A 14,272-nucleotide genomic window follows, 5' to 3' on the forward strand; every position below is an offset into this window, starting at 1 on the left:
CTCCTACTGGACTTTGTGCGTCGCCAGCGCACCGAGCTGACCGGCTGCCCTCCAGGACGGCCTACGAGTGGGTCAACCCCGCCGCCTACGGTCTGGTGGTGGTGACGTCGTCGGAAGGGCGCAACCTCCCTTACGGCCGTCTGGAGGACATCCTCAGTCGGGACAGCTCCGCCCTCAACTGTCACACGAACGACGACAAGAACGCCTGGTTCGCCGTCGACCTCGGCCTCTGGGTCATCCCCTCGGCTTACACCTTGAGACACGCCAGGTGAGGACACAAACTAAACGCAATGCGCTCTTTGCACAAGTTGGGCCAAATTGTGACTTGTCTCAGCCCATCGTTCGCTTTGTACTTTGGAAAAACAATCCACAGTTTTGCCCATTTTTTGCTGACATTCTACGGACCACGCTAGAAAACGGTTCATAATTAAGAGACTTTCTGCATTTGAAATAATGTTTTGTTTTTGAATGAAGAGATTAGGGCTGCTGGATTATGAAGAAAATATTCATCACCATTAATTTGGTCATCATTGAAATCACAATTAAAAAAATGTTCAGACGTGTAAAAAAATAAGACAAATCCATTTCTTTGAAACACTAACAATGCAAGTTCCTTGTGGACCAAACAAGATTTATTAAATTAGTTCAATTTAAGCAAATCGAAGACAAACGCCCTCAAGACTCGTGTAATGAAACAAATGCACTCTCGTGATGAACTGCCAACCGCTCATTCTTTGTCCTGGTTCAGGGGTTACGGCCGCTCGGCGTTGAGGAACTGGGTCTTCCAGGTGTCCAAGGACGGTCAGAACTGGAGCACGCTGTACACGCACGTGGATGACTGCAGCCTCAACGAACCCGGGTACGTTTGCTTCACACACTCGGTCGGCCGCAACCGTGCAAGTTGCCCCGCTGACCCAATTTGCGTCGGTCCGCGTTCAGGTCGACGGCCACGTGGCCTCTGGACCCGTGCAAGGACGAGAAGCAGGGCTGGAGGCACGTCCGCATCAAGCAGATGGGCAAGAACGCCAGCGCTCAGACGCACTACTTGTCCTTGTCGGGCCTGGAGCTGTACGGCACCGTCACCGCCGTTTGCGAGGACCAACTAGGTGAGCACGCCAGGAAGTCACTGTGGGTGGATGCAAATCCATGACTCGATTATTTAATGCAATATATCGCTAGTGACATCACCAAAGTAGCGATGCACGATAATATCGGTGGCCGATAATTAGCGTCACTTATCGACTAATTTGACGTCATACGGATAAAGCAGATAATATAGGAGGACTTGAAAGTATATTTGTATTCAAGTGAATTTTGCAAACTATTATCGGCTTGCTTATCTCTTATCGACATCGGCACTTCCTAAATGATCGGTTTATCGGTATGGGTAGAAAATGATTGCGTTATCATGCATCAAAGTTCATCAAAGTACCCCAAAGTGTACGTTGACTCCCTGATGATGTCCATCAACTAACTGGAGGAAGCCCACAGGCAAAGCCGTGAAGGAGGCCGAGGCCAACCTGCGGCGCCAGCGCCGCCTGTTCCGCTCCCAGGTGATGAAGTACATCGTCCCGGGTGCGCGGGTGGTGCGCGGCATCGACTGGAAGTGGCGCGACCAAGACGGAAACCCAACCGGCGAGGGCACCGTTACCGGAGAGGCCCATAACGGTAAGACCGGCGCAGAGGAAGGTTTGTGAAGCCCCTCCCCCCAAAAAAAAAAAGCTGTTTGGCTGCTGCAGTCACGTGATTGCAGCAATCATGCGCCAGCTCCACTTGTCTTCTGGAGGCTCCTCCTCCTCTTGGTCATTGATGTCGTGATTGATGATGATGATGATCTGAAATGTCATCTGCGTTGTTTGGTCACATGTTCCTTGCCACCGGACCAAAATGGCACTTGAGCCGGTGTTTGTTTAAGGCCGCACCAACAGACGTGCGTACGTTGACCTCGCTGCCATATTGAGTGTGGCAAAGTGGCACGATGGGTGACGGTGCCTCATTTGCTGTTGAGCCATGCGGCAAACGTTTGACACTCGCACCAAAACGGTGACTTCTCATTGCAATTGGCCATCGTACCAATTTGCTCCTACAATTTGTACAGGATATCACATTTGATCTTATTGACATTCTTAATTCAAGTCATATAAATGACTCATTATAATGACTTCAATGTAAATATTAGTGCTCTATTAAAAACATTACATGTACATTTGAGGACTATGAAATATGATGCAATGCTGCCTTGAGATAAGAGTTAAATTCCTTCCATGACTACAGTTGTAAGTCAACTCCCAATTGCGATGATTCAAATGCCATTAATTTGAGAGAGCAATAGAAAACGCACACACACAATGTCCAATTCTTAACTGTCAAATGTTTTTAATCATGTTTATTGAACAACTTTTCAGATTTGCAAAATCATGATTATTATTTTTTAAATCTTACACAATATATAGGTATCTTTGTTTTAAAATTCTGAGTGCAGTGCGCCGCCTGGGTCATTAACAGGTCTTAGAGAGCATGAATTGAAAAACACTCCCAAGGTCAGCAGAATCGCTGTTAGCTGAAAATTGAAAGAAATCTTTCCATCAATTTAACATTTTGAAACGGATCTATTACCTGCCATCAAGCCAATTCAAAAGGCGGATTCCAATATTTGTCAAAATGCAGAGTATCGGCAGGGCCGACAATCGGTCGATCCTTTTAATCCATTCCAGCCTCCCAGACAGAGGAAAACATTTTAGTCATGTTTTTCATTTGAAAAATGCAGTATTTTAGTCTTCATAGGAAGACTTTCACAACTATTGTAAGCTGCAGTAATATTAGTTGTCCACCGAGGTTACCGTTTATAGTAAGAGTATTTCCCTTCTGTAAATGTGTTCTATTTTAAGTACTACCAAGACGTTTTTTTATGCTATAGCATACAGAAGGCTTTGATGCAGCCTCTCAACGGCAAAGAACGGTTGAAGAAGAAACGGTAGTTATTACACAGCCAGCAGGTGGCAGCAGAGTATAAGAGATCGACCAGGTCAAAGCAAAGAGAAATCATCCGACAGTCAGACAGCTTGTATGTTGGTCAAGTTGCAAGTCAAGTCACTCATATCTCAAGGCACTAATGAATGAACAAGAGGCCTTCATTTTGTCCACTTCCTTGCTCGTACTTTACGGACGAGAATTTTTCGGGGGGGATCGGTCACGTGCGAACGAGCCCACCGGTCGAATCGGTCACGGCCGTTGACCTACGTACTATACACACGTCTGTGTTGGTGGTCTTAACAGTGGTCCGGTGCCGTTTGTTGGCCGTATCCGCCTCGTTCTCTCTTTTTTTCTTTCTTTCTTTCTTTGCTTCTTTCTCTCTCGCTCTCTCGCCGTCTCTGCCGGGTCTCTGACATCCATGCGTGCGTGTCCTCCTATGTCTCTGTCCATCCAGGCTGGATTGATGTAACCTGGGATGCCGGCGGCTCAAACTCTTACCGTATGGGCGCCGAAGGGAAGTTTGACCTCAAGCTTGCTCCAGGGTACGACCCTGAGTCGGCTGCCTCAGCGCCGTCACCCAAACCTGTCTCATCCGCTGTTTCAGGCCCCGCCTTCGCCGCGCTGGGACCCTCCCCGACCCCGGCAGCCAGCGGCGGCGGCAGCGCCAACGCCGCGTCCTCGTGGAGCAGTCTGGTGAAAAATAACTGTCCAGACAAGGGCGGGGCCTCGTCACTAAGCGGGGCTGGCTCATCCAGCCGCAAGGGCAGCAACAGCTCCGTGTGCAGCGTGGCCTCCTCCTCGGACGTCAGCCTGGGCTCCTCCCTCGGCCCCCCCGCCGGGGCGCGGCCGGACAAGCGGGCCGAGGGGCTGCTCCTGGACCAAGGCTGCGGGGCGGGCGGCGTCGCAATAGGCGGGGCCGGCTCCGAGGCCCAGCGGCAGGAGCCCGTGGTGGTGCTGTCCTCCGCCGCCGACGGCTCCAAAGACTCGGCTGACCCGGCGGCGGCCATCTCCATGGGCCTGGTCAGCGTGAGCTCGCCCGACGTCAGCTCCGTCTCCGAGTCCCCCGGCAAGGACGCGCCCTCCCAGAGGCCTTTGTGCTCGGCCGCCAACGCCCGCCTGTCGGTCAGCTCGCTGCTGGCGGCCGGCGCCCCCATGAGCTCCAGCGCCAGCGTGCCCAACCTGTCGTCGCGCGAAGCCAGCCTCATGGAGTCGTATGTGCGCCGCGCGCCCAACATGTCCCGCACCAACGCCACCAACAACATGAACCTGAGCCGAAGCAGCAGCGACAACAACACCAACACGCTCGGCCGCAACGTCATGAGCACGGCAAGTAAGTCTTCGGGCGCCGGCGGCAAATCCGTCGAGCGCATTTGACGTCAAGCTGCTGCTTGGCTGTCGTTTGTTGTTAAGAATCTTGTGAGAAATGCTTTAAGATTCAAGCCACTCTTGTCTGCCTTCTTTGTTGCCAGCGTCTCCCCTCATGGGCGCCCAGAGCTTCCCCAACCTCACCACCACCGGCACCACCTCCACCGTCACCATGTCCACCTCCATCGTCACCAGCAGCAACAACGTGGCCACGGCCACCACCGGCCTGTCGGTGGGACAGATGCTAAGCAACACCTTGACCGCCAGCCTCACGTCCACGTCCAGCGAGAGCGACACGGGACAGGAGGCGGAGTTCTCGCTCTATGGTCAGTCTTGGCGGGAGAATCTATCATTGATGGAGGCGCGCCGGCTACATAAAACCTGACGCTAGAGAAACCCATGACAATTACACTTCAAAAGTGAGATGCACAGCGAGCCTTCTCACATAGATTTGAACTCATCGACCCTAAACCGATTGAAACTATTTTTTTGCAAATTCCTTACCACAAGTTTTCACCTTCTCAAAAAATGGGACACTTTGGTATAAAATAGAGATAGACCGATACGATACCGATTATTAGTAGTCAAAGACGCCGATAACCGATAGATGGAGCCGATATTCATTTTCCAAAAGGGAATATATCGGCATCAAAAAATTGAAATATACAAACTCCAGGTCTTCGATTTTTTTTGGATTTTTAAGAATATGTTTATTGACCAACTTTTAGGGTTCGTTAAATTTTGCAGTTAAAAAAAAATCGTAGTCAGTAGACGTTTGTTTGTTTTTTGAGTGCATGACCTCCAGCAAGATTGCATTTTCTCATAATTTTAAGAATTAGAAGACTTGGTTCTTTCAAACAAGCTTACTTTATTATTATTATTATTATTTGTTCTTTTGATTAACTGTAGCTTTCTGTGCAGACTTCCTGGACAGCTGCCGCGCTAACACGCTATTGGCCGAACTGGAAGACGAGGAAGACCTTCCGGAGCCCGATGACGACGACGACGAGAACGAGGACGACAATCAGGAGGACCAGGAGTACGAGGAGGTCCTGGTACGGATAGCAAACGGTTGTGAGCCCACAAACGGGAAGTAAGTGCGCTCTGCCGCCATCTTGCAGGAGGAGGAAGAGTACGAGACCAAAGGAGGCCGCAGGAGGACGTGGGACGACGACTTTGTCCTCAAGAGGCAGTTTTCGGCTTTGGTTCCCGCCTTCGATCCTCGGCCCGGAAGAACCAACGTGCAGCAGACGACCGACCTGGAGATCCCCCCGCCGGGTAAGAGCAACTCGCAAATTTATTGATTTCTTGAAAGATTTATTTGCTTATTTGGCCGCTTTCAGCATCCGAGACCCGCCTGGCTTTCTCTTACTGCAGTCGGGAAACTTTTACAAACAAAACATGTCTTCATCATTTCTGATCCTCAAATGTAACATAATGCTCATTGGTCAGCATTTCCTACGTATAATTGGTCCACGTTTTCAACTCAATATCTTTGTACAAACGGAGTGAAGCTGTTCAAGTGTAAAAAAAAAAAAAAACATCTGCTGAATTTATTTATTTCTAACTTCCAATATGAAACAATGGAGTAGCACCACATTCAAAAGCCTCTTGCCAACTATCTTTATTTATTTATAGCAAACTGCAGGAAAGTTTGATTTCAAAAGTATATCATGTTTACCGGCTTTCGAAGAAATTCATTTAATAGCATCAGGGTTGCGCCAGACATTTCTTGAGTATCTGTCAAAGACATGATTATGTTTTCTCCTCCTCAGTCTTGTTTTTGTTTTTATATTTTAAGGTGTAACAGCAAAAGTTTTGTTTGGCGAAACCGACACATTCCTACTGCGGATGAACTCATTTGCTCCCAAAAACGTATAAATACGTTCTATTTTAAATGTTTTAAAGTAGCACAAATGAGCTTTTAGTTTTCCTTGATTTTAGCGGCACCTTTGGACAAAAGCGGTATTGTTTTCCCTTTAACTTCCCTTGAAAGAACCACATTTCATAGCATACACAAACAAGGCTTTGAGGGATTGGAACTGGATTCTTTTTTTATTTTTGAACAGACGTGTCGCTTTCAGGAACTCCTCGCTCGGAGGTGCAGGAGGAGGTGGAGTGCGCTCCTTCGCCTCACCTGGCCCTCACCCTCAAGGTAAAACTCAAAAAGCCTCACCCGTCCGGTTGGCAGCTCGCTCCAGCTCTTTTGTGGGCGCAGGTGGCGGGTCTGGGCACCACGCGAGAGGTGGAACTTCCCCTGTCCAACTACAAGTCCACCATCTTCTTCTACGTGCAGCGGCTGCTGCAGCTCTCGTGCAACGGCGCCGTCAAGACGGACAAGCTGCGACGCATCTGGGAGCCCACCTACACGTGAGCGCGTGCGCCGCCCAGCCACGCCGCAGGCTTCCCTTGGCGTGTGCGTGCGGCTTTGTTGATTGTTGATTGTTTGTCGTTGTATTAGGATCATGTACAGAGAGCTGAAGGATGCGGACAAGGAGAAAGAAAGCGATAAGATGGTAACTATTACACGCCATCGCCTCCTATTTAAAAAATAATAATAATAATAACAAATGGGAACACCAGAATGTTTGATTGACAAAGTTAGTTGGGTGATGAAGTCCTGCTTCTGTTAGTGAAAATACAACCACAGTGATAACTCAGCTGAATAATTTAGTACAGTATATGATGCTTATCAAAAGGTAATGCTAACACTGCAGCTCTGCTTACCTGTGTAGCTTTGAGGTGATGTTTCTGTGCAGTCGTGTGGGCGGGAAAACTCTTATCTAAATGAGCCACTGTAGGAATTGAGCTCATTTAATGCCCTGGCTTGAGGGCAAGGAGAGTCGCAGTTGCTGATGCACTAATGGGACAAACGGTCCAACACACAAATACAAGAGGGAGGAGCCACTGCAATGTTGTTGTTGTTTTTTAGAATTGATTCATCATTTTAAAGACCTTGTTTTCATTTCAAATTAATAACGATGTTTGGCATTTGAGCCTTTTTGATTTGACGGTCGATATTTTTGCGCTTGGCCACGGTTGAGCATGTTGCTTGTCGCGTTCAGGACTTGTGCGAGCACGGCGGCCTGAGTCCCGGCGCGCTTCCGAGCGAGCGCAGCGGCGACATCCTGGGCTGCGGCAGGGAGGCGGCGCAGGCCAAGGCGGGCTGCACTCACAACGCCTGCGGCGTGGAGGACGTGCTGCAGCTGCTGCGCATCCTCTACATCATCGGGGGCGACGCCGCCTACAACGCGCGCACGCTGCAGGAAGGTCAGCGTGCAAAGACGCATTTGCTCCTTTGGGGGTTTTGAGGAATCCTCCTGAATTGGAGCTCCGACGTCCGCGTCGCCTGACCCGACCGACTTTGCAGACGCGGACGAGCTGCAGTTCAACGCGTCGCCGGAGGAGTTCACCAGCAAGAAGATCACCACCAAAATCCTGCAGCAAATCGAGGAGCCGCTGGCGCTGGCGAGCGGCGCGCTGCCCGACTGGTGCGAGCGCCTCACCTCCAAGTGTCCTTTCCTCATCCCCTTTGAAACCCGCCAGCTCTTCTTCACCTGCACGGCCTTCGGCGCCTCCAGGTGAGAGAGACCCTTGCCGGTGCCGCTCATTAAAAAAAGCTGCCGGTTCAAACATACGGAATAGTGGATTGGGATCAAATGTTTCAAATAGGTTATTTGGGAACAATTTCAAGTTGGAATGTTTGCAGACGGTTGAGGAGGCGTGAAATGTGTAAAGGAGCTCGTCGTGTTGGGATTTGAGGAAAAATTCCAATTGAAAGCTTCGTCCGAAACGAGCTGATCATTTGGAATCGTTTGAAGTGGTCAAGAAATGTGGAAAGAAAACTCAAATGTCTCAATTTTGGATTCATATTTTTTTTCTAACTTTGGGGAGAAATGTGTCAAATATTTGCCAAATCTGGAAGCTCTTTGGAACCATTTTGACGTTGCAGTAATTCCCCGAAAGTTTTTACAACAATCAACTTCTCAAGTTAGACATCTGACATGTTGTCTGTCCTTCCACATTTCTCAACTGTTTCAAAACTTTTCAAATGATTCACAAATGTCACAACCATTTTCAAGTTGGGATGATTTCAATGGGGTGCCAAATGTGACAATGTTATCAATTTTGCAAAGACGTGTAGAAAATGAGCTGTTGAAGGAAGGAAAGATGAGGTCAACATTCAGTTTTGGGAATTATGTGCAAAACCTTTCTCAGAATTCTCTTGAATGAGCTCAACATTTGGAGAGCAGGCAAGGCTTGAACATTTTGGAGTTGACAGGGTTGGCCTAAAAAAAAAAGGAGTCTACAATTCAGACTTTTTTCATTTTAAGCCTTAAATGTGTTTGTTTTTTTAAAACACACCCATATTTTCATCCCAGGTCTAAAATTTGATTTATCCAAGTCTTAAAATTGGCATCCGCTGCATCCATTTGGAGAAAAGAAACATGCATGCGCTGTCCAGACTTTTTGACAGGCCAAAATGTCACATGTCCAAACGCGGCGGCGTGTGTGGCAGGGCCATCGTGTGGCTGCAGAACCGTCGCGAGGCCAGCATGGAGCGCTCGCGGGCGTCCAGCGCCGTGCGGCGGGACGACCCCGGCGATTTCCGGGTGGGTCGCCTCAAGCACGAACGCGTCAAAGTCCCCCGGGGGGACGCCATGATGGAGTGGGCCGAGTCGGTCATGCAGATTCACGCCGACAGGAAGTCGGTGCTGGAGGTGAGCGCTCGCCGGGCCTGCGCTACATTATGCTAGCATGCGCGCGTGCGTGCCTTCCGTGTTTGAGGCGTGTGCGCGCGATGTCCAGGTGGAGTTCCAGGGAGAGGAGGGCACCGGTCTGGGTCCCACCTTGGAGTTCTACGCGCTGGTGGCGGCCGAGTTCCAGACCACCTCCTTGGGAATCTGGCTGTGCGACGACGACTTCCCCGACGACGAGTCCAGACAGGTCGCCAGCTCGCTCTCGCGCTTCACATCTCACTCACACACTCATGATCTCTTTGAGGCCTTCTCTATCACGCACACTCGTGCTCTCACACTGATGCGCTCGCTCTTCCTCCTCTTTTCTCTGTCTTGCTGAGGCTCACTCTCACCATAAAACACTCACACGCACAGTCTCATTTGCTCTCACATAAACTAGCTTTCACTCTTGGTGTTTCACACATATTGATTGTCGCACACCAACTGTTAACCAACTGAGTCATTTGCGGCCGCGTCAGCCCCACGACGCTAACGCTAAGCTAACTTTGGTCATCAGGTGGACCTGGGCGGCGGCCTGAAGCCGCCGGGCTTCTACGTGCAGCGTTCGTGCGGCCTCTTCCCGGCACCGTTCCCGCAGGACCGGGAGGAGCTGGAGCGCATCAGCAAGCTCTTCCGCTTCTTGGGCGTCTTCCTGGCCAAGTGCATCCAAGACAACCGGCTGGTGGACCTGCCCGTCTCGCGGCCCTTCTTTAAGCTGCTCTGCATGGGCGACATCAAGTCCAACATGAGCAAGCTGCTCTACGCGCCGCAGGGCGCCGACCCGGAGCGCCCGCCGCAGCACTTCTCGGACGTGCGCTCCGAGGCGTCGACGGAGGAGAGCCAGGAGACCTTCTCGGTGGGGAGCTTCGACGACGACTCCAAGTCGGAGTTCATCATGGACCCGCCCAAGCCCAAACCGCCCGCCTGGTACCACGGCATCCTCACCTGGGACGACTTCCAGCTGGTCAACCCGCACAGGTGAGACCAGTTTGTTTGTTTTGGGGCTTTTTAAAGGGGAAAAAATCACCTCCACTCTTTTAAGAATGGATTGATCAAATTCTTGTATTTAAAATTGAAATTTGCACTGGAAAACAGTTGTTGGCATTTTTAATGATTATCGGACACGTTACCAACACAACCGGCAACTGAATCCAAATGTGTGTGTTTTTAGCTCTGTCTATTTCAAATGATGTTGTGCTTTTTAATAAAGGAATGAAAATCACGAGAGAGAGAAAATATCGAATTCCTTGATTAATTGTAAAAACAACTGAGATTAATCCACTTTTAGCCCGTGTGATGAATTGTTGCAGGAAGACGTGTCGGACGTGTCGGACGTGTCGGACGTGTCGGACGTGTCACACGTGTCGGACGTGTCACACGTGTCACACGTGTCACACGTGTCACACGTGTCACACGTGTCACACGTGTGCACTCGTGCTTCGGCGGCTCCTTGTTGGATTTTTTTGTGCCACCTGAAATGATGACTGCACAAAAAATCGACTTGTTTTTCATGTGCGTTTGCGGCGGTGTTGCGCAATCGTGTAAGATGACAACTTGCTCCTGTTAACCAATCACAGGGCCAGATTCCTGAAGGAGGTCAAGGAGCTGGCGGTGAAAAGGCGTCAAATCCTGACCAGTAAAGTTTTGTCCGAGGACGAGAAGAACACACGGCTGCAGGATCTGATGCTGCGGAACCCGCTGGGCTCCGGACCCCCCATCGGCATCGAAGACCTCGGGTCAGTACAAACCTTTTGCCATTTCTGACCACTTTCAAAACCATTTTTCTAATGTTGCTTTACATCCCGTTTCGTAATTTGATTGCAAGCAAACTAATTGCAAATGAAAGCAATTGAAGAATTTTGAGCTTGTGTTTTTCACGCGTGTTCATTGACTGGTCGTTGCGCTGCTCCTTCTGGTGTTGCATGTCTTGGCCACCAGGAGGCAGTACACAAAACATACAAATGTACATGACGGTAAGATGCATTCATACGACTGATTCTTCTCAGAGGATAAATAATATATGCCTGGGGGGATTATTGTATTGTCGTTTTTTTGTTTTCAAAACATTTGTTGCTGATATTCAAGCTCGTTTTGTTAGCCTGTTATTGGCGCTTTCCATTGTGTGTTAGCATTAAGCTAGCTGACTATTGTGTCCTAATCGCAGGTTGAACTTCCAGTTCTGTCCTTCTTCCAAAGTTCACGGCTTCTCCGCCGTGGACCTCAAACCCAACGGCGACGACGAGGTAAAGACACTGGCTTCCTGGTTTCCGTGGTAACGCTGACGTCACAATAACGGCGCGTGCGTGCGTGTGTGTAGATGGTGACGATGGAGAATGCTGAGGACTACGTGGAGTTAATGTTTGACTTCTGCATGCACACGGGCATACAGAAACAGATGGAGGCCTTCAGAGGTACACCAACTTTTTTAACTACCTACTTGCAAACTTCATTACTCGCTTACTTACCACCTTATGTACTGATTGACTTACTTCCATACATTTGTAGTTGGTAATTAATAAAGGTACTTGGTTTAATAGTAGCTAGTTGTTTACTTGGTCACTTACATGTTTACTTAATGACTTGGTTACTTACCAAGTGATGTATTTATTTATTGACTTTATTACATTTGTAGTTATTTAGTGGTCAGTAATTAGTGCTGTCCAAGTGAAAGCGTTAACTAATGAATAACCAAAATGATGGCATGAATCATGTATTGACGCCGGTTAATCACACTATTAGTTTTGAGCACGGATGATCCTTAACTCTTTGACTGCCAGACGTTTTCCGAAACGGGACGTCGCCAGTGCCAGCCCATTTAAGCATTTTGAGTGATCTTTCAAGGCCCACAGAAAATGTTGTGTTTGGACTACGGAAACAGAGATTGGACTCTCAGCTTTCATCAGAAAAAAAAAGTTTGTTTCTACCTTATTCCGTTCTTCAGTAATCAACAATAGAAAATGGTTACTTTCACCGAAATTCTCTCTTTTGAAACAAAAAACGGAGAAAAAGAGCTTTTTGTGAAACGATGTTATTTCATGCACTCTAGTGAATTGTACACTTGTTTTTGTCCATCAATGATGCCACAAACACCTAAATAGTGCTTTACTTCTGTAAAACGCTTTCACCAACAATGAAAAAGTGTTTTTGGATTGCAAAATGCGTTTATTTCCATTCAACAGTGTAACAATTTGACAAAACAATTTGGCAAACTATTTACAAATGTGTGCAACTGTGGTACTACTTACGATTATGTGGATGTTTCAAATACAGTTTTTCCTTTTGTAACGCTCTCCTGCGTGCAAGGAGACGCCAGGACTCGCACAACACTTTACTTTCACTTTTGCGTGCAAACGTTACACTTTCTTGACGGCCTTTTTTTCCGGGAAATAAAAAGCAAGTAGCAGACTGTACACACTTCCTCCGATGAATATGCATCGGACTCGGGGCACTCTTCGTCGTCCGATCGAACGTCCACCTGAGCGTGCTCGGTTGTGCTCCGCGTTTATGACGCCGTCATAGCCGCCACGACAGCGGCTCCAATTTCGCCGTCAAGCTCGGATTCACCTTCATCATCGTCGTCATCAATGTGCTCTTTTAGCGTTGGTCGATGCCTTTCGTCTTGAAAGTGTAGAGCTGCTTGCAACCGCTCGCTGCTTGCAACCGCTCGCCTCCTCGGCCATCTAGCCCCGCCCGCCTAACGTCTCCTACTGCCGCATCAATGCTTTTCATTCTCGGAGTCACCATCATCATCATCATCATCATCGATGATGATCATCGTCGTCATCAATGTGCTCTTTTAGCGTTGGTCGATGCTTTTGGTCTTTGAAAAAAACGGCTCGGGCGTGAGCTCCTCACAACCGGTCGCCATTTTTCCTTTGTCTAACATTCTCATCTACTGCTCGACGCTCTAGCTCCGCCTCTACTGACGCCCACCCGATCTTGTCAAAAGAGAGTCATCGCTGCCCTCTAGGGGCCAAAAATAGTCATTAGGCTCAAGAAACCTGCTTGAAACTTTCAACACAGCTGCGGAAGGCTTGCCGGCACCCGTTTCAAAAAAAAATGGATGACGTCTTTTGACGTCATTGGCAGCCCTCCGTAGGTTTTTACTTGACGTCTTTAAACGTCAGTGGCAGTGAAAGAGTTCAGATGACAGCGGATGCTTATGTTAAAGGTAGCACAGGTTCAAAATATTTGTTCATGTCCAAAAAATATTGCGTCACGAGTTGTTTATTTTCCGGCGTTGTGGTTTGCTCCATCAGAGGGCTTCAACTGCGTCTTCCCCATGGAGAAGTTGAGCTCGTTCAGCCACAAAGAAGTTCAGATGATCCTGTGCGGCAACCAATCGCCTTCCTGGACTTCTGATGACATCATCAACTACACCGAGCCAAAGCTGGGCTACACCAGAGACAGGTCGGTCCCGCCCCCATCAACGTCCCCTCCCTCGCTCATTTTCGGGCTCTGCTCGTGACGCTTTTCTGCCGCCTTCAGCGCCGGCTTCCTGCGCTTCGTGCGCGTCCTGTGCGGGATGTCGTCAGACGAGAGGAAAGCCTTCCTGCAGTTCACCACCGGCTGCTCCACGCTGCCCCCCGGTGGCCTGGCCAACCTGCACCCCCGCCTCACCATCGTCAGGAAGGTAAGGAAAACAAACGTGGGCGTGCGGCCCTCGGGCGAGGTTGTTTTAGTTAACAAAAATCAACATTCGAAACTATTTCCTTCACCCAATAAAATACAAACCAAAATGCTTTTTAAAATACCAAAGCTAACTCAAACTACATTTTATGTTTTCAAAACAAACTAAAATTATAGCGAAAACGTCCTTTGTTTTAGTCTTTGGTCATTCATTTAATGCCTTTGGGGATGATTTAAGTCGATTTGTTGAACTGGAATAAGGACGTTTAAAAGTGAGGACGTTTAAAAGTGAGGACGTTTAAAAGTGAGGACGTTTAAAAGTGAGGACGTTTAAAAGTGACGTCGTCAGCAGCCGCCAATAGAAAAGCGCCTCCAGATGACGTCGTTAGCTAAGAAAATGGTTTCGTTTTCGTTTGACCACCGTGTTTATTAAATATTGCACACAAGCAGAGGTGGCAAATCCAGGTCCGGAAAGTCAAAACCCTGCCACAGTTTGGCTTTAGCCTCAGGTGCGAGCTAGCTAGCTCCCATGGTGCTTGTTTAGCTGTGACAGGAGCTGGATTTGC

General features: G+C 48.7%; 1 protein-coding gene across 2 annotated transcripts in view; it reads left to right on the forward strand.

Moving 5' to 3' along the window:
- The window catches only part of hectd1 (HECT domain containing 1), a 29,195-nt gene that overhangs the window by 14,164 nt on the left and 759 nt on the right, over positions 1–14,272 (forward strand). Inside the window, exons 21-41 of one of the 2 annotated variants that reach the window (XM_077565163.1) lie at positions 56–268; positions 749–859; positions 940–1,106; positions 1,492–1,668; positions 3,428–4,303; positions 4,443–4,664; positions 5,260–5,393; positions 5,460–5,616; positions 6,408–6,493; positions 6,557–6,708; positions 6,800–6,854; positions 7,383–7,608; positions 7,709–7,919; positions 8,858–9,059; positions 9,148–9,285; positions 9,595–10,055; positions 10,655–10,813; positions 11,242–11,320; positions 11,395–11,488; positions 13,337–13,487; positions 13,566–13,710. In XM_077565163.1, the coding sequence (XP_077421289.1) occupies positions 56–268; positions 749–859; positions 940–1,106; positions 1,492–1,668; positions 3,428–4,303; positions 4,443–4,664; positions 5,260–5,393; positions 5,460–5,616; positions 6,408–6,493; positions 6,557–6,708; positions 6,800–6,854; positions 7,383–7,608; positions 7,709–7,919; positions 8,858–9,059; positions 9,148–9,285; positions 9,595–10,055; positions 10,655–10,813; positions 11,242–11,320; positions 11,395–11,488; positions 13,337–13,487; positions 13,566–13,710 (4,216 nt within the window). The remainder of the gene's footprint in view (positions 1–55; positions 269–748; positions 860–939; positions 1,107–1,491; positions 1,669–3,427; positions 4,304–4,442; positions 4,665–5,259; positions 5,394–5,459; positions 5,617–6,407; positions 6,494–6,556; positions 6,709–6,799; positions 6,855–7,382; positions 7,609–7,708; positions 7,920–8,857; positions 9,060–9,147; positions 9,286–9,594; positions 10,056–10,654; positions 10,814–11,241; positions 11,321–11,394; positions 11,489–13,336; positions 13,488–13,565; positions 13,711–14,272) is intronic. The other variant, XM_077565172.1, reaches the window with a different exon arrangement.

Source organism: Vanacampus margaritifer, chromosome 1 (genome assembly GCF_051991255.1).
Source record: "Vanacampus margaritifer isolate UIUO_Vmar chromosome 1, RoL_Vmar_1.0, whole genome shotgun sequence".
NCBI classification, from domain to species: domain Eukaryota; kingdom Metazoa; phylum Chordata; class Actinopteri; order Syngnathiformes; family Syngnathidae; genus Vanacampus; species Vanacampus margaritifer.